Source organism: Fusarium poae, chromosome 2, assembly GCF_019609905.1.
Source record: "Fusarium poae strain DAOMC 252244 chromosome 2, whole genome shotgun sequence".
Classification (NCBI taxonomy): domain Eukaryota; kingdom Fungi; phylum Ascomycota; class Sordariomycetes; order Hypocreales; family Nectriaceae; genus Fusarium; species Fusarium poae.
This window is the reverse complement of record NC_058400.1, coordinates 7,360,032-7,385,403: the sequence shown is the minus strand read 5'-3', so window position 1 is coordinate 7,385,403 and position 25,372 is coordinate 7,360,032. Positions and strand designations below refer to the sequence as shown.

General features: G+C 45.3%; 8 protein-coding genes across 8 annotated transcripts; 5 read left to right on the top strand and 3 right to left on the bottom strand.

Annotated features, from left to right (window-relative positions):
- Positions 1 to 838: 838 nt before the first annotated feature.
- FPOAC1_006521 (uncharacterized protein) lies at positions 839 to 1,498 on the bottom strand (the record flags this gene model as incomplete). The annotated part of the gene is made up of 2 exons (XM_044851001.1): positions 839 to 998; positions 1,053 to 1,498. 2 exons carry the CDS (start codon positions 1,496 to 1,498, stop codon positions 839 to 841), a joined length of 606 nt encoding a protein of 201 aa, XP_044709713.1.
- Positions 1,499 to 3,297: 1,799 nt separating this feature from the next.
- FPOAC1_006520 (uncharacterized protein) lies at positions 3,298 to 3,880 on the bottom strand (the record flags this gene model as incomplete). Its single annotated transcript, XM_044851000.1, has 5 exons — positions 3,298 to 3,487; positions 3,542 to 3,600; positions 3,649 to 3,685; positions 3,758 to 3,787; positions 3,858 to 3,880. The coding sequence occupies 5 exons, from the start codon at positions 3,878 to 3,880 to the stop codon at positions 3,298 to 3,300; spliced, it is 339 nt and encodes a 112-aa protein (XP_044709712.1).
- A 2,398-nt stretch (positions 3,881 to 6,278) lies between these two features.
- On the bottom strand, positions 6,279 to 7,297 carry FPOAC1_006519 (uncharacterized protein; the record flags this gene model as incomplete). Its single annotated transcript, XM_044850999.1, has 4 exons — positions 6,279 to 6,626; positions 6,684 to 6,763; positions 6,821 to 6,914; positions 6,971 to 7,297. The coding sequence occupies 4 exons, from the start codon at positions 7,295 to 7,297 to the stop codon at positions 6,279 to 6,281; spliced, it is 849 nt and encodes a 282-aa protein (XP_044709711.1).
- Positions 7,298 to 13,039: 5,742 nt separating this feature from the next.
- On the top strand, positions 13,040 to 16,841 carry FPOAC1_006518 (uncharacterized protein; the record flags this gene model as incomplete). Its single annotated transcript, XM_044850998.1, has 9 exons — positions 13,040 to 13,558; positions 13,626 to 13,803; positions 13,862 to 13,950; positions 14,004 to 14,996; positions 15,056 to 15,111; positions 15,508 to 15,550; positions 15,966 to 16,118; positions 16,586 to 16,708; positions 16,782 to 16,841. 9 exons carry the CDS (start codon positions 13,040 to 13,042, stop codon positions 16,839 to 16,841), a joined length of 2,214 nt encoding a protein of 737 aa, XP_044709710.1.
- Positions 16,842 to 16,873: 32 nt separating this feature from the next.
- FPOAC1_006517 (uncharacterized protein) lies at positions 16,874 to 17,651 on the top strand (the record flags this gene model as incomplete). Its single annotated transcript, XM_044850997.1, has 3 exons — positions 16,874 to 17,287; positions 17,451 to 17,509; positions 17,570 to 17,651. The coding sequence occupies 3 exons, from the start codon at positions 16,874 to 16,876 to the stop codon at positions 17,649 to 17,651; spliced, it is 555 nt and encodes a 184-aa protein (XP_044709709.1).
- A 120-nt stretch (positions 17,652 to 17,771) lies between these two features.
- FPOAC1_006516 (uncharacterized protein) lies at positions 17,772 to 18,401 on the top strand (the record flags this gene model as incomplete). The annotated part of the gene is made up of 1 exon (XM_044850996.1): positions 17,772 to 18,401. The coding sequence occupies one exon, from the start codon at positions 17,772 to 17,774 to the stop codon at positions 18,399 to 18,401; it is 630 nt and encodes a 209-aa protein (XP_044709708.1).
- Positions 18,402 to 19,461: 1,060 nt separating this feature from the next.
- FPOAC1_006515 (uncharacterized protein) lies at positions 19,462 to 21,597 on the top strand (the record flags this gene model as incomplete). The annotated part of the gene is made up of 2 exons (XM_044850995.1): positions 19,462 to 19,722; positions 20,815 to 21,597. 2 exons carry the CDS (start codon positions 19,462 to 19,464, stop codon positions 21,595 to 21,597), a joined length of 1,044 nt encoding a protein of 347 aa, XP_044709707.1.
- Positions 21,598 to 23,679: 2,082 nt separating this feature from the next.
- FPOAC1_006514 (uncharacterized protein) lies at positions 23,680 to 25,312 on the top strand (the record flags this gene model as incomplete). The annotated part of the gene is made up of 2 exons (XM_044850994.1): positions 23,680 to 23,740; positions 23,817 to 25,312. The coding sequence occupies 2 exons, from the start codon at positions 23,680 to 23,682 to the stop codon at positions 25,310 to 25,312; spliced, it is 1,557 nt and encodes a 518-aa protein (XP_044709706.1).
- Between the last annotated feature and the right edge of the window lie 60 nt (positions 25,313 to 25,372).

Here is a 25,372-nt window from a genome sequence, read left to right as displayed (position 1 = left end):
CAGTGCGATAGTTACCATCTTGCTCAGAAAGGCCACCAGTGGCATCACCTATATAGTACCTACTTACTGAGCGATGTCGAGACCCCGACTGTCGATAAACTGAAAATCACCAAGAAACAAACACACAGTTGATCAAGTGTTTATTACTGCCACTTCTGATGAACGTTTAGAATCGTGATAGGCTACGACGTTGCCAGCTATGGCATACAACCAACTCAACTTTACGACTGCCATCAACCGTCTTTCCGTAACAAGTCACTCTAACTCGTCCCAAGATGAGTTAGAACTCATGCGACTGACACGAAGACTGACATGTGTTGCCACTACCATCAGTATCACAAGCGATCAACGATCCCAAGGCAGCATAAAACCAAGCAGCAACCTGATCTATCGCTGGCCGTATAACTACCATCATTGAGTACAAGAATACGAAGCTTGATGTACTTTTGCAGCTCTTCGACAGACAATTGACACCTAGTCAAAGATTACCAGACAAGCCTCACGAGAACCGCCCAACCTACCAAGGTACCAAGAACCCAGCTTCAGTGAGCAATCCAGCCAAAATAGCAGTGACAGGCGCAAATCCATATTCGAACGATACAGTAGGGGCTCCGTTACCATTTCCATCAATCTATTCATTATTAATTTTGTTATCATCATCGAACCCCTTTTTATCTCCATCGTCTCCGGTGCTACCTAGTATCATCAGCTTCGAGTCTGAGGATTTGTAGACTAACGGAACAGCGGGGAGTGTCCCGACGACAATCAGCGATGACCTCAAGTCAGGATCGAGTAGAAAGTCTGTCATCGTTACTAGCTCGTCGGACCATGTGGCCGTCTAGGGAGCTGCAGAGAGAACTCCAGCGCTGCCTGACACAGGCTCTCCTTTCACACTGTGTGGCGGGTCGTATTCTCGGACACATATTCCAGTGTGGTTGGATGAAGAGAAATGTTCATTAAAAGTTGCGCAAAATCCCGATTCAATGCCATCCCATCCGCTGCCACACCAACATCAGTACGGTGAAGAAAGGGGATAAAATGAAGAACAATACCTTTGATAACAAAAAGCGAGTGTCTCGGATGATTCCAATAGAGAGAACCAAATTTCGTCTGGCTGTAGGATCTGTGGACTAGAGAGTGTGCTGCTTGACGCCCGAGTATTGGTGAAGGTGCCACTCCTCATCTGAGAGTTTGTTTCATTTCCATGGGCAAGTCCAGCGGTAGCAGTCCAGCTTTTTACGCAGTGTATACCCGGGGAATGATTGTTGAACGAGCTCCATTCCCACGAACTGACACGCTTGCTAAGCAGAATATCATTTGAGGAACCGTCGGGTATACAAACTCCTAGTGAATCCTGCTCACATCTTAGGGAGCCATGGTAGGGGCCTGTGACGTTCTCAATGGCGTAGATGAGGTGATCGGTTGTTGCTGTGGTGCAAAAGGGTGGAGGAGTGTAAGTCGTGGTAAGCGGACCAAAGAATTCCGTGGCAGTAGACATTCTGAACGAGGCGATATCAGTTTCTTCTTTGAAGTGCCTATGAGAATATTGTAAGAATGCAGTACCAAAAGAGCGTTTATATAACGATGCACATGATGCCAAAGATTGTTAGCGAGTGTTTTGGTAGTATTGGTATGAGGCGAACGGGATGGACTTCCGTAACCTGCGTGTTGAATTAGGTTGAGGCTATGTAGCACACATTACTGTCGGTATTCATCCAAGATCCAGCCCTTGGTTTCGTCTCCTGGAATGAGGCACAGCACAACATACCGCATTCTGGTGTGGCAGGGTCACATGGCAAAGATTGAAAATCGCTTCTTCCGCCAGTTATACTTTTGAAAAACGATATATTGCTTCGTATATGTGTAGAGGCCTCTCTGAACATTGTGGCTTATTATACAAAATTGTGTGGGTGCTTATGATGCGCCTCCAGCGTGCCCAGAACACCCAAGCTTTCTTGAACGTCCAGACGACCTGCTGTTTCCAATTGACAAAAAACATAAGTCACAGTCTTGTAGTCGTGGAGTCGATGTTGTTGTCACGTGCTATACCATAATATGAACCACGATATCTTGAGCGTGGTATCGTGTTCTATGGCCCAGCTCATCTGCAGTGCCGTTGTCACGAAGCTGAGAGATCCTAATCTTCGTAGGCTGGCTAGCGGATAGCTAAAAAGTTGACCTGCCAAGTCTTAGGTCATAAAGATAATTAGCCTAAAAACTATGTTCATAGAAGCATAAGCTGACATACTAATTTCGTCTCTTGTGCTTCTGGCGGACGACTTTTCTGGTACCCTGACGGCTAGATGGACGAATTGGAACTCCTGCTCACACTGGATAACAATCTCGGTTCCAATATCATTGTACCTAGATACTGTTTGGGGAGCTGATAATATCGCCAAAGGCGCCACGATCGACTTGGTTGTCGGTTGGGTAACATCTTCTTTCTTCCGGTATAGTATTCTTTGCATATCGTGGATGCCGGGGGAAGCAATGAGGATACAGTAGTCGACTCGTTAATCCCCTTCGAAATTGGCCTCAGCCAGAGCAAGGGCGCCTGAGTTGCAGTAGCAATGAAGAAACATCGATTCGTTAGGTTGTCAGTAAGGCGAGGGGTTGGCTGGATCCTGCATGGTCCAACTTTAAATACATATTTTGGACAGAAGTTTCCCCTTGTACGTATACTAGGGACATTACTTGCGGCTCCTCGACTGACTAAGGTATCGAGAGGTATCTCAAGAAGTGAGTGAAGGAGTTCGTAAATGTGTTTGGAGGTCGAAAAGCCTGTTGATTCTGGACGAGATGTGTTAGATAAGCTTTGTGATTAAAAGGATGCAGTGGGATTGTAACTCGCCGATTTTGACGAGAGCTGGAAGAACTTGTGTCAAGCTGGAACTAATCCATGATGCGAGCACTCGTAGTGTGGTAGTCGCCCAAGAAAGATCGCCGTTGATAGGTAAACAAAAAGTTACTCTGAGATAGCAAGCTAGCCGGGATACGCAACTGGTTACACTGCTTGCCAAGTATGAAAACAAGCCCTCCCCAGGAAGTGATAGGTGAATTTGTGGACATGGGTTTTAAATTGCCTGCAAGAAATCAGAGTGACAAAGGTCACAGATGTAGAATTTGAGCCCTATAAAGGCATTTCGTGAAAAAACATAAAATGCTTCGGGCTTATGGACCTCACATCTGCCATCATTTATTTACAAGGCATGCTGAATGTAGATTGTGATTTTTAATTTGAAACTTTGTCTTTGTAATCTTGATATGCCTCCAAACAGATTCTCATCTCTGGCTATCTCAACTGTATCCATGCCCCATCATAGACTGACTAGAGATATTTGATTCATCATCCCTGGCATCCTTATCCTTGACCTCGCTGGTATCAACTTCCCAGCCCAGCCACCGAGGAACATGGTCCTCGGTGCTCCCAGAAACTCCCGTCAGTTTGACCGCCCAGACGATCGGCGATCGGCGAGGCATAATCTTGCTGGATGCTTCAGTCAGCTTGAGTGGTCCCTTGTGAGATCGGAAAGAGACTTACTCAACTTGTTCAGGCCAGCAAGGGACCGGGCACCGATGGCCACTGAGAGTAGATTTGGCCTGTAAAGAGTCAGCAGAGTTGAAGTCCAGGAGGATATGGCTTCGTACATGTGTTGCGGCCATCGGTGCACCTGAATTCTTTGAGCTATTACAGCTTAAATCTTGCTGCACAGTTGTTAGTAAACTTCCTACTTAAGTAGTAAGAAGGATGACTTACTCAACTTGTTCAGACCAGGGTGTGGGTAAGCTGTTATAGCTTAAATCTTGCTGTACAGTTGTTAGTAAACTTCCTGCTTGTAGTAGGAAGGATGACTTACTCAACTTGTTCAGACCATGGCATAGGTGAGACGAAAAGCAGGTCAGAAGACACTGCCATATTGTGCCACGCTACACAGCAGACACACTCGGATGTGTGGAGGCTTCGAGCGTGTTTGGGGCAGCTAGAGAGTCAGCTTTGTCGATGAAGAGGAAGAAAGAGCGTCGAGATTTACCGGTTGTGGTAGGTGAACACGCTATCAAAGGCACCCTACCCGACGCCCAATGGACATCAAAGGAAGATAGGGTTGAAATAGAGTGAAGGGGGATTTGGAGCTGGTAAGGGAATGTGATTGTGAGGAGAGAGATGTTGTGATGGGAGGGAAAAGTTGGAGTGGAAATTGTGGGAGAGAATTTATGAAAAAAGGCCGGGGCTGTGGCGAGCCCTAATTTTTCTTTTGCATCAGATGCACTCGAGGATCAAACAAAGGTTCTAAGAATTTCTAATTTCTTCCATGGGGCTAATAGAATAATGCATCAAACTGCAAAGCAGTGACGTTTACCCCTGAGCCAGGCGTCACTCGCATATCCTAGTTGACGTACTCGCTCTTGAGTTTTAATTCGTAGATATCAGTAAAATCAAACAATTCAAGTTGTATTTATCTATACTGATTGTTTGTTTGTTTTCATATTTACGTATCTATATTGATGTTTGGCCAAGCATATCTTCCAGTGGGTAGACGTATAATACAGTGGATAGACCACCAGAGTCTTACAGTTTAGTACCTACCTACTACTAAGGTATACATCCGAGTGCTACAGTAAATTAGAAGGAGAATATGATGGAGTTCCCTGCGGGCACTAGGACGCCTAGGCACCTAGTCGGGTATTGCATTTGAAGTGCCCTGTTGCACAGAGTGTATGACCAAACAATACACTTCCCAGATTGATACCCCGATGATGCAACTGCCTGGATGAAATAGGTAGACATCACTTATTCTCGTTATATTTCTGGCTGGGTCACACATCTTATTGTCTTTGGACTTGCAGAGGTCCTAGTCGGTAGGTTACTCGTCTACTCCACTGGCAAGCATAAAGGTAACCAACGAAGAAGACTCATACGGATCGATTATAATATTGATTGCCAATCCTTTGCTGTACCTCCAAACTATTGGCAAGCTACCAAATTAAACTTCACCAAACCCCTGAATGCACCAAGCAGATTGTGAGTGACACAAAACGACAACAAGCTGTATTCCTGCTAATGATCTGAACAGTAGAGACCACACAGTCAAATGCACCTGATTTAGGACGACAGCTCTATCTATTCGACCTTACCCCTGAGAATTCTGCACCTTGGCATGGAAGCCACCTAGACGACACGGAATCACGAACAAGTTCATACGTCAGTCGGGTATTGAATAGCTTGGCTGATACAGGTACACGAAACAGGTGCATCGACCGATCTATCCTTCAACAAGACAAAGCCCTAGCCCCCCAAAGTATCGATATCCACCGCTCGAGACGCTGGTCATCTGGCACTATAGTTTCACTCGCCATCAGCATGACGTGTATAAGGTCCCAGTCAGGAGTATTGAAGTACAGCATTCTGCCGCTCAAGACTTCGAGGGACTTTATCAGAAAACCAAAGACAAAGAATCTATTGGATAATATCTTTCTGTGAAAGACCAACCAGGAAGAACGGTCCATCTCTCATATCATTCAGCGGCACGTTAGAAGATGGAGAATTAGGATTTGAATATATTGAGACAGCTGGGTATCATCTATCAGCCATTTTTATGGGCTGAAGAGTCAATTTCTGTCCATTTGCTGACCCAGCTATCACTTCTAGACCTACTTTACAAAAATTGCGCCGTCCTCTTCTCGCAAGTCTGAACAAACCCAGATACGCCGAGCTCCCGTAGCACAGAGAAGAAGTACCGACTCGATGAAGCTATTCATGTTTCTTTCTGCATATACTTATAGCCTATGATTCACTCACCAGCTTTGAGTATCGACTTCCGTTGCACCATTGTCGGTTCAGGCAGTCCTTGCTATCGAAGTTTCTCAGATATGTCGATATTCCTACTCTACTGTCTCTTGCCTGATAGAGATGAGACTGCAGAGAAATATCAACATGGTGAAATACGGGGATATGTTGATAATCAAATAGATTTCAAGGGGAAAGGGTCAGAAGGGATGTTTCGGATCACTGCAGGTCCGTTAGAATGAGGCTGAGAAGATGTGCTTAAACCTTCTCTCGAATTCTTCTCTCTTGCTAGCTGTTGCTTATCTCCAAACTCGGACTACAACCATACTGCGCCAGATAGAGGAAGATCCAGCCTTCCAGATCCTAATTCCATGCCAAACGTGCGTACCACTTCATTCAAGGGAACCATGGTTTGGCATGATTCTAGAATTCTACGAGAGCCAAGTGTGGCCTAACAACGTACAAAAAGACACCTTTTTGGTTTCTTTGCCTGTTACAATAGCTGTGATAGACTGAGTGCTAAGGGGACCATGGCTAGAACAAGACCAGGTACCAATCCAGACGCACCATTGCCTGGAGCATCTACACTAGTCACCTCAGATGCGGCAGAAGTGGCCGATCCAGTCGCCTCAGAAGTAGGTGTCGTCGTGCTCTCACTCATAGCGCTCTCGTACTTTTCCACGACAAGATCCTCAACCTTGTTTCCATACTTCTTAAAGTAGCTTGAATGGATCTCCGTGTCGTCACCCCTGTCGCAGTACACATCGCCTGTGTCACAGTAGGCGTGGAAGATGTCGCTGTACTTGTCCTCGCACAGCTTAGTGTCGTTACGCTGGAAAACCTGTATACGGCGTTAGAGTTGGGAAACATGACACAGCAACTTTGCTAGTGGACTTACGCCGTCGTTGATGCTGCTTCCTACGTTGTACGAGACGTTTGCCACGTGGCTTGGGTCACCAAACGTGATGACAGCAATGACTAGAGTAGTTAGTATCTGCAGTATGCTGCCGAATGGAGCGTAGAGAGATGGCTCACCGTTCTTTTCGACATCTTTAGCTGTAACGGGTTCGTTGGTTGGAAAATCTCCACCACTTCCGCCGCAAAAGACATCACTGGCAACTTGGCCGCCCTTTTCTGCTGTCAGTCTCATTGCCATGTCGTCCATGATGAAAGTCTGATACGAACCTGGGAGTAGCCAAAGACGGCGACCTTGTTGTTCGGACATTGGTAGAAATAACTCCCAAGAATATCCTTCAGCTTCTTCACGCCATCAGCCTCCGATTCCTCGTAGTCCGGGTCCTGAAATGTCGCAGGATAGTCGAGTCCATAGACGTGGGAACCGTTGATGCGCTTGGCCACAGCTTCGGCGATGTCTCCAATTCTACCAGATCCCTTATCCTCGTTTGTACCTCGTGCAGCAATCATGAACAGTCCGTCATAGCAGGTTTTCCAGGCATTCTGAGCGACGGTGCCGGTCACAAAGACCACTGTCGAGAGGGCGAAAGTACGCATGGTCGATGGGATGTGAGGGGAGAGTTTGACAAGAAAAGCATGAGCCTGTAGGAAACGATTAATAGATGGGTCTAGCCAATGGACCTCGGGGTATTTATCTCATCTCCCAGCCATGTTTTTTACCTGAAATAATCGACAAGGGGTAGACACATGCTCGATCGGGAGCTTCCAATGCTGGCTTAGTTTATGCTGAAAGTAAAGAGAATCCTTGCAACCCCGCAAGGTATCATCCGAGGTTGCCTTGGCTTGGTCATCATGCAGGGATTTTGCCTGTGAGAGGCCAATTGTGTCGATTTATTTGTATTCTGACATATGTCAACTTATATCTTCCCCGCTCAAGTTTGGACTGAGGCTAAGTGCGGGTTCCAATTAGGGTTCTGCAGGATTCTAGCGTGAGGCTTTGTGTATATATCTCAAGAGCGAGCGCATATTTTGCAAAAGAAACGACGACAAGATATCCTTTTGGTTGGGAATATCTACCAAAGTTTCGTTTGTTTCACGCCTCTGACGCTTTGAACTTTGATCGTCGGTTATGATCTGTGGAGGGGCAGAAAAGTTGGCCTCCCAAGTCTCACGGTATAAAAATAAGTAGTATAAGGACTATATTCTACGATCTATGAACCGACCTACTAATTTTGTCTCTTATGTTTCTAGCAGCCAACTTTTCTGATATCCTGAGGTGTGATGCATTTAACTGGTTGTACTCAAATTACCCTGTAGTCTGGCGTCCATCATGAATCATTGAACTAAAGCTTCTAGAAAGGAATTTTGGATAATGAAAGGGCGATTATCTGTCACAGAGAAATGGGGTTGAACGAGAACTGCAAGTGTAACATGCCATGTTTTTTTAATTTGCACACGTCAGCAAACAAAGGTGTTATTCAGACACGACGCTTTTTTGGTTACACTAACAACCGAGCAACAAGTTATCAAATGAAAGGAACAAGACAGGCAAACAACCGTATTGACAGTGGAAGAGTAAGGCTAGTGGAAATGAGGGCATTGAACTAGATTGTCATGCCGCGAGCCGTATTGTAGTAGAATGTAATTAAGAAACAATCAAGTATCACAGTTGCCTGAAGTAATAAGCCGATTTGTGGCATGAAATCTCCGAAAGGTATACCATAAATTGGACTCTGCCAAGGATTTGTAACAGACAGTTGAGCGGGAACGGCGTATAGTTGCAGGAGACCACGGTTAGGCTGTCTGAATGAGTTTTGATTCGAGTACATGTCAGGACTGGTAGTGTGACACTCTGGCAAAAGGCTGCTAGATACCAACACGGTAGCATGATTTATTGCTTTCGGTGGAATTTATCAAGGTGGATGTCGAGGAAAGTAGTATCTGGTAACTGGGTTTCATGTCAGTCATGTTTTTTCTCAAGAAAGGAACAGCAAGTCGTTTTTAGACCGCTGCAGTGTGCTTAGACCGGCCATTATTTATGTTATAGACCAATGAAGCCCTGTCTCAACGTAAAGATACCCCTGCCGTTTAGGGGAAATTCTTCAAGAAAGTAACGAGACTACTCACTCAATAGTTGATTTGCTGTTTGCCGTGGTTGTTAGTGTGTCTTGACGCGTGTTTGTACCGGAGTGTCAGTCGGTGTGATGAATTCGATGTATTGATATAGCCAATAAAGGCACGTATAGAAATAAATAGAGGGAGAGAAGAGATTTGTAGAAGCCTAATAAGATACAATTACCTAGGGCATGGCTTGGACGGTATGATAGGGAGTGGATATGGCTGGCCACACGCCCACTGTCTTGGCATTATCCCTTCTGCAACAGGGGGTTCGACAGAATTCTGATTCCTTCCTACGTCAACCCTCGCTGATCTAATCGTTTGCATTCTTCATCAAGACACCGCCCATCTTGCTACCTCCGAGACAAAATCCATTCCTCTATTCTTCCCGACTTGATCTTTGTATTATATCGTTGGACGCAGACGAAGAGGAAATACATTCTGATCATTGTCAGATCTATCCAGCAGGTATTTCAATGTGACAAAAATCCCACAACTGCATCGCGGACAAACCGATATCGATAGATCGATCGACTGGACTCCCCCCTTCAACAGGACCTTCTAATCTGGCCGATACTAACGTGCTCGACGATAGTGACTGCCTACAAAAGTTCGTTGACTCTGCTACATTTTCTTCCTGTCGAGACGCCCAAGGAAATAGCGATACATGAGCTTCCCTGGTCTATAAAACACATGGGGCATAAGTGATGATCTCTAGGTAAGCGGACGACACTCATCCCGTCAGTCGGCTCGAATGCTAATCCGAGCTCATAGATCGAGACACACGAACTTCAATAGTACTAGATCAAGATGCCTACAAGTAACGGCGGTGATCCAATATCTGACGGCAAATTTCACAGTTGTCCTTCACCGACACTGGACTAGCTTCTTGTGAACGACAAAGCATCCTCAGAATGATACCAACCAAGGCACAAGTTCTTGAACGTGAGTACCGTCTTTTCTTCCCAAGGTGTGAGGGAAAAGTAGACTTCGACGTAACTTGAGATAAGATCAGCTCGGCGAGCCACGAATCGCAGTCCTCAGCGTTCCTTTGAAATTTCAAAGATACATACATGGATTGATCAATGCTAATACACCTGGGATGCAGTTACAGTAACCAACATATTCGGCGCAGACGGCCCAGCACCCTCAACAGTGATCGCCGACAAGTGCACGGGAGCACCGGCCGTGAAGCACCGGTTGCCTTGTTACGATTTCTATTTGTCTTTAATCCAAGTGTAGGCATGTTAAAGAGATGGAAGCGTCCTGAGTAAAGTCTTAAAACTGTGGCCTTAGGCTGCTCTATTGGGATTTCACTTAGAGCGCTCCTATCTCTTTGATATGCCTACACTTGAGTCAAAGACTAATAGAAACAGTTCAACACAGGGTTGGTGCCAAGGCCACGGCACATCCCATGGAGGAGGAGCCCCAGGTATCTCAAGAAGAGAAGTTTGGCAAATCTGGCTACCATATGCCGTTATTTCGCGGCAAGCATCGGGATCTTTCTCTATAGCCACTCGACTATAATAACAGGTCTGAAGATGTTCATCAGCTAGGGCCAAGAATATATTAAACTACACAACACGGTTAACTGCAAGGCCTTTTAAGGTTCCTTCAGTACAGCCTTTATTATTGCTTTACTTGATCCCGGTTTATATAGATACCGACATTCCTGTAATATTCTGCATACAAATTACATTTTATCGATGCTTCTCCAAAAGTATGTTATCAATGGATAGTGCTTATATGCGAAACTTACTCCTCGGGGCCTCTTCCAACTAATATAAAGTTACGATAGGATTTGAACACAATGATATAAAAGCCCAACCAAATCGCTTACCTACATTGGGATTCCACACAAAGGATAGCTAAGATGCTGACGGCTGCGAACAGTCTCGGATATGCCTCAGTGCTGTTCATTTCACGGATTCTTTCGCCGTTTCGTCCACGAAGCTTGCCCGGCATGTTATTCCAGAGGGCCATACTACAATTACACCCGTATATCAATGCTTGTTCCAAGGCAGATATTAAATTGTGTCGAGAGATAACAGTTGATCTCTCCCGGCCCTATGTTTTCAAGCGCCCTGGTTGTGGACCCTTTGGTCGCGGATGACTCGATCGCGGTTATAGTTATACGGATTCGTCCGTAGTCTGGATATCGGGGTGTTGATAGTTGGTTGGCCGATTGGATCTCTACTGGGTAGTATCCCTATTGTCCTTATAGTCTATATCGGTATGACTTTATACTATAGTAGTAGTTACTAAGAATTTAATAGCATCGATTCTATATAAGTCTGAACCTCCTTACTGTTATTATTTTGGTAATGTGAATCTAAAGAGATGGTTGCTGCATTGAAGATTATTTTAGTAATGTTTTTATCTAAGAACTGTTATCTCCTGTATATGCCGTTCCGCACGGCGCGGCGAGTTTGGTGATCACTTGGTGACTTTCTACTTTTAATTAGATCCAAGATTCCTTCATACTGAGTGTCTAGGTTGATTATTACCTCGTAGACAATAGACTTACCTTGAGAGTGGTGTGCTTATATAGCGACAATATATTGTGACTATAACTTAAACAATAACATAATAAGCGAAGAGGAGGCATCGGCTGAATTGACTGTTAGGTGTTGTTGTCAGCCCTTTAAGTCAGTAGTGTAATGTTATAGCCGATGAGTTAGGAACTGGTTGGGTTTATAATAATTAGCATAGACTTTAATATAGTAGCGTTCATATCTAGATTTATTAACTCCTCTTAAGTTAGCTCTAATTCAGGATCAAGGGATAGTAATTAAAACAGACCTTGGGCTATTTTACAGCGTCTAATAGCCTATTATTATATTGACTATAATTATAATATCCAGGATTATTATCTGTAACGCTTTCCTTGCTTCTTCGATTGTCTCTTAGGTTCGGGTTATCAGTTGTGCGATGTCTTATTGTGCGTTAATAACCCTGACATTGTAACGCTGGTTTATATCTATCAGGAGTTTCTGTCAGTTGGAGTTCCCTAGGTATATATTCTATATTAGTCGGGAATTGAGGAAGTTGTCGCGGTAAATCGTTTATGCTATCAGTAATGAGTTGCGAAACTTTTAGGATGCCTAGTCAATCGTTAAGTTCAATATAGAACAGGAGCTTATATCGGGTTCATTGTGATTTATTAACATGTCTTGTGATGCTACATCTGGGGGTATAACGAAGAGAGCTTATATACTGGCAATGACTATTAGCTTAGTAAGAAACTAAACGTATTAAGTTAGAAAGGGCCAGCTCCTATACCAGTAAATTATGCCAAGTTATGTTCTATCACAAAGTTGATAGTAACAATAGTTAGGCAGTCCTCGCTCTAACATAGTAGTAGTCTTTGTGATCGGAAAAGGTCTAAGGTTTTATAGCTGCCTTGAACTATATATGTCTGCGATCGTTCATATTAGCTGCATTGTTGAGGCTTGAGAATTGAGAAACATTGCCCACTTACCGGCGACTGTTAAGTAATACCTACTAAAGGCATACTTAGATTGTATTCTCATCTCGTTTGTTCAGATCAGAGAGACGATGGCGGCGGACTTGATTTCGGCGCAGTTGGTTCTCGTCGAACATAGCCATAGAGATGAGGAATAAAAAGAAACAAAGGACAAGAAGAATTCCATGCATCGTCAACATTGGCAAATCTATACGGTAAAGATCGGTAAACATAATGGGATGATAGAAAGTGTTTTTCTATTGTGGATTTGCGGTTCTGTTCGAGTGTCTTTCTAATTGTAGGTCAGAAACAAAGAAAAACAAAGCAGATCTTGGCCCTAATGCGATGTTTAGGGGAGAGAGGAATAGTGCAGTAAACTTGAAGATGAAAAGATGTTGACTTTCAAGATATTAGTGCTTATAGATAGAAAATCGAAGATGAAGAGAGACCATGTTTGAGAAGAACCAAGATGAGAATTGAGGCTGAATAACTGACTTACCAAAGAGTATATTGTAGGTGATTCAGTGTTGGTGTCTGTCAGTGACTCAGTGAGAGAAAGTCGGAGGGCGGCCTAGAAGTGGGTTAGGTCAGATCCCAGCTGCTGTCATATTTAGTGCATGCTCGTCGGCCCAAATCCTGCATCCTCCCAAACTCCTCCAACATTTCTGTTTTGCTTCACGGTACCACAAAGTTTGTTCTTTTGTTCCTCTTGATTCCCTACCACAAACACGCACTCCTCTTGTCTTGCCGTCACAATGGGAGGCAAGGCTTTTTCTCACTCAGACCCTCCTCTGGAGACGCCTCGCATGCCCAAGGAGGTCTATCTCGAGGTAAAGAACAAAGTCATTCGCGCTCTAACCCCTGCTTTTGGCTGGATCGATTCTCCTATCGAAGGTCCTGGTAAGAACGATTTTGGCGACATCGACATCATCGTCTCCGGTCTCATCGGTGATGACATGCGCAAGGAGAGCATCCTCACTCTCATTAACCATCTTCTTGAGGCCGAAGCTCAAATCACTGAGCCAGGAAGCGCTGTAGCCGCTCATTTTGCTATCCCTTGGCCCAAACATCTCCCCCAGCCGGCTACCCACGATCCGCTTCAGGACGATGATTCCAACGAGCTCGAGTCTTCTGCTACTCCTATTGGAAATATTTCCCCTGCTGGTACCTCTTCTTCTGATCTGTCTCGTCCTCAATCTGCCGCGCCAGAAAATCCCGAGTCCAACGCTGAACCCCTTACGCTCAAAGAACTGCGAGACAAGGGAAGAAAGATCGTAAGTTTAAATTTCACACATAAAAGAGTATTAAAAAGCAAAAGATAACACTAACAACCGACTCTAGCTTCCTCACTCTGTGGCTCGCCAAACTGGACTTGCTGTGGCCCTGATGGCGGACAGCCCTGATTCCGAACTTGGAAGCCCTAGCCCAGAAGGAACTTTCTCTCCTAGCCCTGATTCCGGAAAACAGAGAAAGTCTTCTTGGTCTGCCAAAGGCAAGAAACTCTTCATCCCTCGTTCTCGTAAGTATTCGACTATCTCATTATGTTGATAGTGTATTGTAACTCACTTTCCGGCTAGGCTCTTTCTCATCTTTTTCAAACCTCATCAGCAAGCTTGGTCAGTCCAGCTGGAACTCTGAAGACAGTTCTAGTGATGAGGATGACAAGGTAATATCTCCTAATAGTCTGGTTATACTCATAGAAAACTAACCAAAACTTAGAACAAGGGTACATCTCCAGACTCGATCACTAACGACAAGTCCGGCTTCTACATCCAAGTAGATATTCACTACTGTGACACTGTCAAGCAGGCTAAGTACCTACGCTTCCATCAAGCTCACGGAGATATCTGGCAACTCCTTGGATCCGTCATCAAACCCTTTGGACTCACCGTAGACAACGTGGGACTCTGGATTCGTATTCCCGAAGTTGAACTCATCGACAAGAAAAGGGCTAAGATCCTGCTTACTTCTGTGCCTAACCAAATCCTCGACTTCGTCGGAGTCTCCTCTACAGAGTACTGGCGGCCCTTCTCAGATGTTGACTCCATGTTCGGATATATCTCCCAGTCTCCCATGTTCTATGTGCCTTCCGACTATTCTGAGGACTACGAGATGACATCTGCCAAATCCAACGATCGCCAACGCCTAGCTAAGCGTCCTGTCTACGCACAATGGATCCATGCGTTCAAGCCTCTATGCCGTTCCAAAGGTTTCTACTCAAAGGCTCTCACTACCCGTGAAGACGTTAGGAACAAAGCGTTTGAAACCTTCAAGATCGAAACGGAATATCACCAACGACTCCGCGATTTCCTCTTCGAGAAGCAGAAGAACGAGATCATCAAGGAGATCAAGAACATTTTCCCGGGTCCCGCTCAGCCTACGAACCAAAAGGCTATTCAGATGCGTGCTCTTCACATTAAGGCTATGAAAGAGATCATCATCGAATGTGTCGACGCATCCCGCTACAACATTGTGGCTCCCAAAGGCGTGCGACTTCCCAACGGACTGTTCAACATGGACCGTGTCCGGGCTTTTGCCCGCACCAAGCCGCCGGCGGGACGCGGGGCCCGAGGTTCCTTCTCTTCGGAACCGGCTTCCTGGAGAGGCCTAGGCTGCCCCTCGGGCGAGGCGCCAGTCGCACTGGGGCTCTGCCCACAACAGCAGAGCTGCTTCGGGGTAGAGCCCCAGGCTCTGGGGTATCCCAGAGAACCCGTAAGTTCATCTGAGTCCTTATATTACTATAATGATATTCTAACACTTTTGTCTTCTAGTCCGCCATTTTGGCCCTACCGAGGGCGTTACAGATCTGCAGGCTTCTAAGGTCCTGGTAAGCATCACCTTATACTATAGCAAGTCTCTATACTAACAATAATCATAGATTTCTTTTTTTTTTAAACGACATCTGTGTTTGATTTCCCGCCGCTTGGTCGGCCGATACCAAGTAGTTAATGAATAAAAGTGTTTCGTCTTTCGAATTCCAATGCTGTGATAATGTTGATATGCCATAGAATCCCCCTTTTTCTTTTTTGTAGTCAATGCCTCACCACTCTCGTTGATGTAATTGTCAAAGATAACGATATCGCGATCTAATATGTCTGCATGTACCTGATGGCTTCGTGCGCGGATTGTCCTATGAAAGCCTGACCTCTATTCTGGCAATATTATAGATATCGTAGAAATTCTTACAGTCTTGTCCAATCACATTTATATCCTTAATATTTAGTTTTGAACGTTACCTCAACTATGCAAAATGCGAAACTCTTGCTGTAAGTGTTAGACATGTCAACCATACCTCCCTTATAGATTGAGAAAGATTCTGCTGAGAAAATAATTCAAATAAAGTGAAACGATATCATATTGATGTTAGGCGTTAGAGGAATCTGTGACACCACCGAATCAAATGACACGTATCATCGCGGGCCAGGAACTTTGCCAGGAGGGATCATGTCAAAAGAAGAACTGCAACGTTTCGAAAGGGGCTTCCTCGGTGAAAAGGAGGACCTTTCTGCCTGAGATAGCGCCGCCGCCGACTACTTCGTGCTTCGGCGCTCCGAGGCGAGGCCCCGACAAATATTGCAGCTCGCGAAGGACCAGTCCAACTCTGAGATTGGGATGTTGTCCCAATAGTTCGCGGCGTATCTGCGCTATCCTCTTCTCCTTTTCAATTTGCTGCTATTGCAGTATCTCCCCTATATAAACTACCATAGTCACAACGATGCCAACAAACCAGCAGCATACAACACAAAAGACGGGCCTAAAGGCAAGAAACATGAAATCTTTTCAAGCTTCACAGCTGCAGAACAACCCGTCGTGGGCAACAATAAGCAGGATGTCGTAAGTAAAGCAGTAACACATCGCCAAACTGATAGCAGATTTCCAATATGCAGTCAAAGATGCAACCTTATCTATCCCACCGGAGTATATATTCCTAAACCCCTCGTCTTATCTTCCGCGACTTATAGGCGCACCGGCTAGTCCTATTTACTAAAGAAATCTTTTTGATCCGTACTTGAAACTTGGAAAGGTAAAACGACGGACAAATGTTTCTTCGTTTACTGAAATCAAACCCATGTTTGTTTTTATCTTGTTGTAGGGCTCGAACCCGAGTTTGGCAAACATTCCCCCCCACAGTATTCCGTCATCTTTCTATCTACCACCAAAGCGGTTTTCCAATCTTTTCCATGCATCAGCATTAGTGGCATATTCGTGCTGATTCTTTCTGCTCCTACAACTTCCTTTGACATCCCTATTTGACCGTTATCGGCTTGAACATTTGCTCTGCAAAGGTCACTCTCAGTTAGTCGTTGGTGGCACTCCTATCTTTTCTCTCTCTCATCATCTGGGTCCTCGCCGCCTCCCAGTACAAGATTCTCTCCCAAAAGAGTGCTGAGATACTTCAGCACTCCTTCATCCTATTGCACTCGGTAAGATACCTCTGTTTCTGATTTCCATCTGCTGCTTCTTCAGGATATGACACTCATCATCCTTACTTCAAAGTGCCGACCTATCAGTCTCATCTCATTCTTTTGGGCGAGCCTCTTCCCTTCCAAACCATAATCCTGCAGTTGGGGCGGTTGTATAGGGACAAAATGCCTCAAAGATCAGTCTCTCACCAGGTGCAGTCTGTCTGGGATCGTCTGACACGTCGTCGAGATTTTTGGAGGCCTCGTCGTTATGCAGATGTTGCAGCCGCTCAACGCCGATCCCAAACTCTGGACAGTCGTCCCCATTTAGACGAGTCTCTTGTATCTTTCGGACAGGTTCTGAGAGACGGCGGTCGTCTCAGTGCTCATTCGACTGCCGGCACAGCACATATTCCACTTGATGCAAGTGGCTTTTCAGACCAACACTTGGTTGACTACTCTATCAACCGCTCGACTATCTACTGTGACCCGCCAGAAGAGACCGTCAAGATTCCTGTTGTTCGCTGTGCTACATCTTTACCTAACGCCCCTGACGAGGGACAAGAAGTCGATCATCCGGTCTGGTACCTACCCGGCGATGTAAGTCTGCAAGCTTGCGCACAGCCTCAGTCTCCTTTAGTTTACTCTTAGTTCATACCCTTAGTTGACTTTTAGTCGACTTTTAGTCGACTTTTAGTCGACTTTAGTTTACTTTGGTCTATCTGCATCGTTCGGTGGATATGTCCGCTAACATCCTACATAGGAATCGTACCCCCTGATCCATACTCAAGGCCGTATAATCAATGCCGAGCTATTTCAAGAGTAAGTCAAGGAAACTCCTTTATATTGTCTAATACGGTTCTAAACAAAAGTCTTCCACAGACCTCGACGTCTCTATCGAGTAAAAGCCAGTGGTCAAGAATTCTTTATTCCCATCGACACCTTTATTTCGCAGCCAGGCTAGGGGTTCCTGCTACGATCAAAGATCCCGGATATCGACGCTGATGTCTTGACTCTTCTACTCGGGATTCAGCTGTGTCCTAGCGGGCTCATTGGCCATGAAGATGGAATCAACCTTCCTCTCATGCTCGCTGCTCTCTCTTTCTCTTTTGACCACAGCTTGGACTTTGAGATTGACAATTTGAAGAATACCATCAGCCGCTACATCGTCACACGAATGTTTCATCACAACCCTCACTCCAAGTCCTTTTCCCTCGGTAAGGAACACTCCACGTTCCGCTCTGAGGAGATCTACCGAGCTTGGGTCGCTGTGACCAACGACGAACGACTCCAGAGAGCACTTACCCCGGATGACCTCATCCTTCTGTACATCTGCATGGTGCAGTACAAATGGTGGCCCGATCTGGTTCGTAAATACGAACACCGGTTCAACTCAACGCTCCTCCAGGAATATGGTAAAGTTAAAGGAGACCTCCAGGGTACGTTTGAAGAGACTTTCAAGTTGTTTCTTTCCCGCACTTGCTTTGGAGCGCATCCTTGGATGGAAAAGATTTCAGGATCCCCTTCCTCTGAAGACAGCAGCGAAAGGTACAGGCACTCCCCCATCGCCGGACCCTACTCAATCTTCCAGCCTCCCTCTGGAAATCCAAACAACTTGGATAATACTGAGCGCCAGCTCCGTCATGACCGCAGAGAGGCATCCGTTAACTCTGCTGTTGACGAGTTCTCCGACCTGATCGAGCTATACCAATAGCTGATTTGTTTTTGGCTGTCACGCGGGAGATTCCTTGAGTTCTACCTTCTATGGCTCAAAGCTGCAGAGCGGGGGAAAAGTCAGTATTAGACTTTGAAAATCGTGAAAGACCACCAGATCTTGACTGGCACCGGACTCGACTACTATCATCGTAGTAGGTGAATGGGAGTGTGGTACTGGGTGTGTTAGGGTCCTGGATGGGACACTGATTTCACGCGCGATAGGAGGATGGAATACCGATTTCATGTGTGGCGGGTCACTGGCGATCTTAAAAAAAGACATGAGCTTAACGGTGGTACTTCAAAAGTGCAACATTAGGTATAATTAACAGCAGTCAAGTAAGAGAACGATCTTGCTTGTCGTTTCAGAGGGACTTTTTCAGTTTCAGGTGCGAAAGCGGCGTCTGATATGATGACGAGGATCACTAGAAGAAAGGCAATGGGATAGTAGACTCAGGTCCGAGATGCTGCAGGCATCATTCTCTAATCATTGGAGATCACCAAGATAAATAAATAAAGCCCGTCTACCAGGCAAACCCTGTTTCATGATCTGTACCATGATTTCGAACAGCCTGTTGGACTTATATACGAAATCATCCCAACTATACATGAAGAGGCATACACTCTTGTTATATCTTTCCTTTACGTTGTTCTGTTATTTTATTACCGAGGTTACTCGAGATCTTGTTGGAGAAAATCGTGCTTCTAGGCCGGGTTATATGTTAACTTCCAAGACCATACAAATATACACAAATTGGGCAGAGCTTTTATGAAGAGGTTAATGATTCAATCGACTATATATATCAAAAGAGGAAAGAAGAGAAAAAAAACGAGAGAATCAGATAATAATTGTTTGACGAAAAGTAGATGTTACAGCCATTTTGAGACATCAAGCTTCACTTATGCCGGAGGTCGAATTGGAAGGCGTAGAATTTGTATAGTCACATACATCTGAGTCGTATCCAATTAGGACACTACACTACTCTGAGACTTCTGTCATCTTGAAAATGGTTATGTCTATGTTTCATCTCTCATCATATGTCTGCTCTTTCTGAGCAACCATGGGTTCCAAGTTTGTCTTTGCCGAAGGTTGGGAATGGCCGGAGGATGACAGCATGGAAATCGCTCCTCCAGCTCTGAAGCATGGAGTCCCAGATGAGATTGTCCGAGCTCCTTTGGTTCCCTGCAAGTCTATTATACCAATTCAGGGAAGAGAAGAGGATCGCGGAGATGGGCCACGAGGCCCATCAGGGCCATTACTATCGGGACTGCGCCCCCAATCCAGAGATGGACTGGTCCTTCGAGGTCGTCTCATCTATCTGGTGCCTTAATGTCCAAATTATAAGATCGAGTTGCCTAGGCCAAGAAACTTCCGCGCGCATCTGCGCACCTAAGCCCAAGCCGGAGCAAAAGGCACGGCGTATCCGGGAGGTCAAAGATGCAAGGAGGAACTCGACGAATAAGTCTCCATCACAACTGACGCTCTCCTGCAAATCAAACAATACTAACAACATAGTCTATGAACTTTTTGTGGGGGTTGGGTTGACGACAACGAGAGAAAGTTTGCTATAGGTAGATCTGGCGAGAATGCTTCTCTTTCACTAATTCGCCTGAGTTCATCGAAAGCAACTAGGAGATACGACAGCTTGTTGAGAGTATTTCCAATATACTGAGATACGTGCATTCAGTCTCTGGTGTTGATGACTTTGGCTGGACTCTCTCAAGACTTGTATCCTCCTTTCCATGTTCTTGTAGCTAACTGATCTTGTTCCACAACATTCGTTGCTATATCTAGTGGGTAGCAGAAAGGCTAGCCTCCTCAAGTCTTAGGATACAAAGATAAACATTCTAAGAGGTCTATTCTAAGTAGCATGCTGACCTACTAATTTCGTCCCTTATGTCTAGGCCAGTTCTTTTGATACCTCAGACCTATATATACTTTGTTTACCTGACCCACTCCAACAACCCCCCAGCTACAACAGTCTTGAGATTGTTCATCTTCCGTAGTATAGTGGTCAGTATGCAAGCTTGTCACGCTTGAGACCCGGGTTCAATTCCCGGCGGGAGAGATCCAGCCATCTGCGAAACGCAGATTTCCTTTTTTTGCCTTTTTAAATGAACACGATAACTGTAGGGGGCTTTTTCTCTTATCAATCCCGTAGCAATGACAGCGGGTCTTACCTATTTCCTTTTGCTTGGGATGAATGCCACTGATGCAAGGTACCCAGTCTAACCTTTCCAGGGTCTGGCCGATATTCATGCATCTTGATTTCTAGAAGGATTTAACTTTTCAGTCTTAGATTGGCTCTAGGATTAACTTTCTGTGTAAAACGACCTCATTGGCCTGCAACCATTGCAAGTCTAGGGATAAACAGAAAGGCAGTCACGTCAAATAATAATAATAAAAAAGGTAGAAAGTTTTTGCGCATAATGATGCAGTTGTAAATTGTATATGTACTCTATATGATAGGTTCGTAGAACCAAACGTAGACGCTAATATATGCATTGTGAATCGTTATAGTAAGACCTTGGGATCTCAACCAAGATGGTATACAGAAAGCGGTCTAGACGGAGCCTTCTGGAAGATCAGAGTCCAGGATTTACTGGCCCTGCTGGGAGTAGAGGCAGCCAACGGGCTTGCTGACCGGGCTGACGGCAAAGGTGATGTAGACACAGTTGCTGTTAGCACCGGGGTTGTCGACACCAGCGCTGGTGAAGACGGTGTAAGAGCCATCCTCCTGAGGGCAGGCGATGAATTTGGTGTTGTCATCGTACTGGAGGAAGTTGTCCTTGCTGATACCCCACTTGTTCTCCTCACAGCGGGTGCAGAGAGGCTGAGCACCGGTGCGGTAACCCAGGTTGCCTTGGCCCATGCCGCTTCGGTCTGTGAAGACGATTTGCTTAGGGTTGGAAGTAGAGTAGAGAGTCATCTTCTTAGTCTTGGTGTTGAGGGCGAAGGTAGCAGCATCCGCCTTGACACCACGGTCACAAGATGCGCCCTGGTCCTTGAGCTTGAGGGTAAGGCCGTTCATGGAGGCCTGGAGGTTGGTGTGATGGACAGGGCTAGCAGATCGAAGGGCAACAGCCTGGAAGACCTTGACATCGGGGTTGGGAGCGGCAGAGACGATGCCAGCGGCGACGAGAGGAGTAAGGACGAGGTTCTTGAACTGCATGTTGGCGGTTGTTGTTTTGGTTGATTAATCAAAAGATTAAAGAGTTGATTATGGATTGAGAGTTGTTGTAGTGAGAAGATGAGTGTGAGTGTGAGTGAAGAAAGTTTGTTGAGAGGTTGATGAGGATGGTCTTATATACACATCTGGATCTCATTCTTGACATCATTACAGCTCTCCTACTGCGTAGCAGTTAGTGGATAATATTCGGGGATCGTCGCCGGCAGTTACCTCACAACGGTAGACCCAATGCGAGGTTCCGCGGTGCAAGGAACGGGCGACAATTGGGGCGCAATTGCATGTTGTCTTGCGGAGAATATCCATGAATACGAGTTGGAATGGGTCTGATGGGGAACCCTCCTTGGCCTGTGCTGCAATACTAGACTGGGGTCACTCAATGCAACCAAGCAATAGGTACTCTGTAGCTGTCAACCAGTACTCTGTACAGAGTAGCTGTTACTCTATACCCAGCTCTCGTGTGTACATAGTCTCTGTACGTAACAACCTAGACAAATCCCATCACTGCATGCATTGCACCGAGCTTCACAAGGCGGTATGGTATGTATGTTGCTTTGACCGAGGAACCGAAGGCGACCAGCCATAGCCAGCCCCTGGGTTGGGCTTCTTGGATTGCTGGTGGTTAAAATTGGGGAATTCATGCTCTGCCAGCCCCGGCTTTCCAGGAAAACTAGCAAAGGTACCTCTATTCTTAGTTCATTCTTGACTTTTCTAGAACTGGTCCTGACTTAACTTAATCTGAACTAGACTAGGTAGTCTAGTCTAGATCTTTCCTTTTCCCCCCTATTGATCCGTGGTGTCTTTTACTTGGCTACAGACGTCATGACAAGATAAACTAAGAGCTTTGACAAGGAGCTAACGACAGCAAGTCCCGTTGTCGATTTCAACGTTGGCATACGTTGTTGACATCCAGCTGTACAATGGGTCCCTTTGTAAATGCAACAGTCCAACAGTTTGCCATGACCGACAGACAATCTGTAGAGTAAAAAAAGAATTGCGGACTGTAATCGGATGATCGATCGAGCCAGGTTCTCCTTTTACTGTACATTTTCGACGATCCGGGTCTATCTTCTTCATCTGGACTTCAGCCGAAGTTAATGACCTGTGTTAAGGGTCCAGCATTTTACGGTGAAGTCACGCATCCATCCAGATGGGGCCCGGATGCTTTCGCCTCTTTTGAGACGGTCAACGGGAATGTAGCAATGGTCATCGGCCAAGGCGAAATGAAAGTTTTGGGGTTCTAATCATGGGATTGCATTATTCAACCAGAGAGCGGTGATTTCATGCTTGGACAGAAAATACCTGACATATTCTGAGTACTAACCTAGCAAAGGGAAATACAAGGAGGTTGATGGTGGGTCTACAGGGTTTCACTTATAGCATACAGGTTACAAGGATTACAAAGTCTAGTGCTAGTACAAGCCCCAGATTAACTATAACAGCTACAACTTACTCTTTTAATATAGTAAGTTATTATATACTAGCTACCATATTAAAGAAGACCTAAAGACCATTATAATGATATAAATATTGCTATAGATATCTTCTAAGCTTCTTTTTCTAGAGCTCTTTAAAATATAAGGTGGCAAAGGTAGGTATGTTAGGGACCACTTTACGGGTTTTGTAATCCTTATAACCTGTATATACCTTACCTAGGTAGTATACCAAAATAGACCAAAATCGGGCACTTGCCAAGAATTTGTACATCATCTCTTATGCAGGGAAATATTTATGCATGTTACGCCCAACGATCAGCATACCCCAAGAATTTTATACGAGATTCTATTGTCGATCAGTCCGTATATCAAAAAGCTGGCCCCATGACGTTGACTGATATTTCTTTTTGTAAATGTCTGTCTGTTATCGATGAATATAACATATGCAATTAGGTAGAGTATAATGCAGAGAGGATAAGAGACGAGATTACTAAGTAGGCCAGTTTATCCTACTTGAACCATAATTCTTAGGTTGTTGATTTCTATATTACCCTAAAGCTTAGGTAGATCCATACTGTTGCTAGGTTAGTAGTGGGGCATTAGTCTGTATGTGACCTCTCATCGTAACGTTACTGGCCACGCCTGCCATCTCGGAATGACCTCATCTCGTCAACGTCTCCAGGATAGACTAGACGTTGAGAATGCTCTACTCCAGGGTAAGGCCATTGGCCTTGAGAGTTCTATGCCTGACGTGTCTTCCACAAAACATCCTGAAGCCATGCTATGCTCAAGGCACAGGCATAGCTCAACTCACCCATTCTATTCCCTCACACAAATTCTACTCCAACTTCACCTCACCCTTGCCCCCAGCCTACAAAACCATCAAAGTCACACAACGAAGCGACATTGAAAGATTGTACCCTCTACTTTTATCGTACATCACTGAACCAAACAAGGCAAATTCACTACGTGAGGTCATTGTTGACACATACGCTTGGCCAAACTTCTATTCCTGCCTCTACGACGAAGGCGACGATCCGGAGCCGCGCCAAGACAGTGGCGAGGACCTAAATGAAACGCGCCCCAATCGTCAAATCGACCAGGATGCTCATTTAGCTCTCGAAAGACACGTTACATCCCTTGGTCTTGGGGATCAATTAACAGAAGATATCGTTGTAGCTTTGACATGGAAGAAGAGACAATGGTCGGGTGAAGTCCCGGTCACTGCAAGGGACTTTGACGACAATGAAAGGGCGTTTGCAACCGCTGCACTCATCATAATTTTCTCCCTATGTGAAAGAATCTCTGTTCTGCGTATAGCTGAGTTCCCTACGCTTCTTAGGGAGTATTTGCTCAAAAACAACTATGGGCAGCTCAAACGAGTTGCCTTACAGCAACTCAAAACTGTCGAGTTCGTCAAGGAATATCCCTTGGACAACAGGGTATACGAGATAGTGGAGTTCTTCGAGTATCTCAGGCATTTTGGCAAGCTGCCAGCCATAGAAAACTTGACTATGGAGGGCGTCATGGAGAGCGAAGTCAACGATCTGGTCTCACCAGGCACTTCCAATATTAAAAACATCCACCTCAGCCATTGCGATATTTCTGGCTCGACGTTGAGCAAGATGATTCGTTCTTCCAAAATACTCGAAGAACTCCGAGTGTCCTTCGGTGGCTTGTGGCACCTGGACATTGGTGCTTGGAACATCCGGCCTCAAACAGTGGGCAAAAGTCTGCTGCAACATCGAGACAGCTTGAAAGTGCTAGATCTTGACATTGCAGACTTTGATTATACAGAGGTTGAATCTTGGGAAAATAGTAGGTTTGAGGAGCTTGTACAGGGAGGCGAGGAGTATTTCGAGCTCGACAGAAAATCAAGCACGCTCCCATTCTGGCAAGAAGATATACCAGATGACCGGCCATACAGTCTGACTATCGGTTCTCTGCACGATTTCAAGGCCATGACGCACCTAAGTATTGGCCTGAATGCTCTGTTCGGCCCATCATATAGACGAAAAGAACCTCCATTCAGACTCATAGATGCCTTACCTCCGAATCTGGAGTATCTGTGCCTCTATGGTTATGCCAAAGGAGAATCCGAGGAAGTTGATAGCCATGTCAATGAGCTTATACAACACAAGGGAAATCGTCTGCTCCGTCTGGTCAACATTCAGGGTGTAGATGAGACCGTCCTGGGGGTCTCTGATCTATATGCCGACGATAACTCCCAAATGGAAGACAACCTGTGGCAATGGCCTGATATAAAACTAGAGTGGGTAGAAGCATAGTAAAGTTTAGTATATTTTCTATGTTTTGTTCGGAAAGCTTTAGACCTGGATATTGACTAA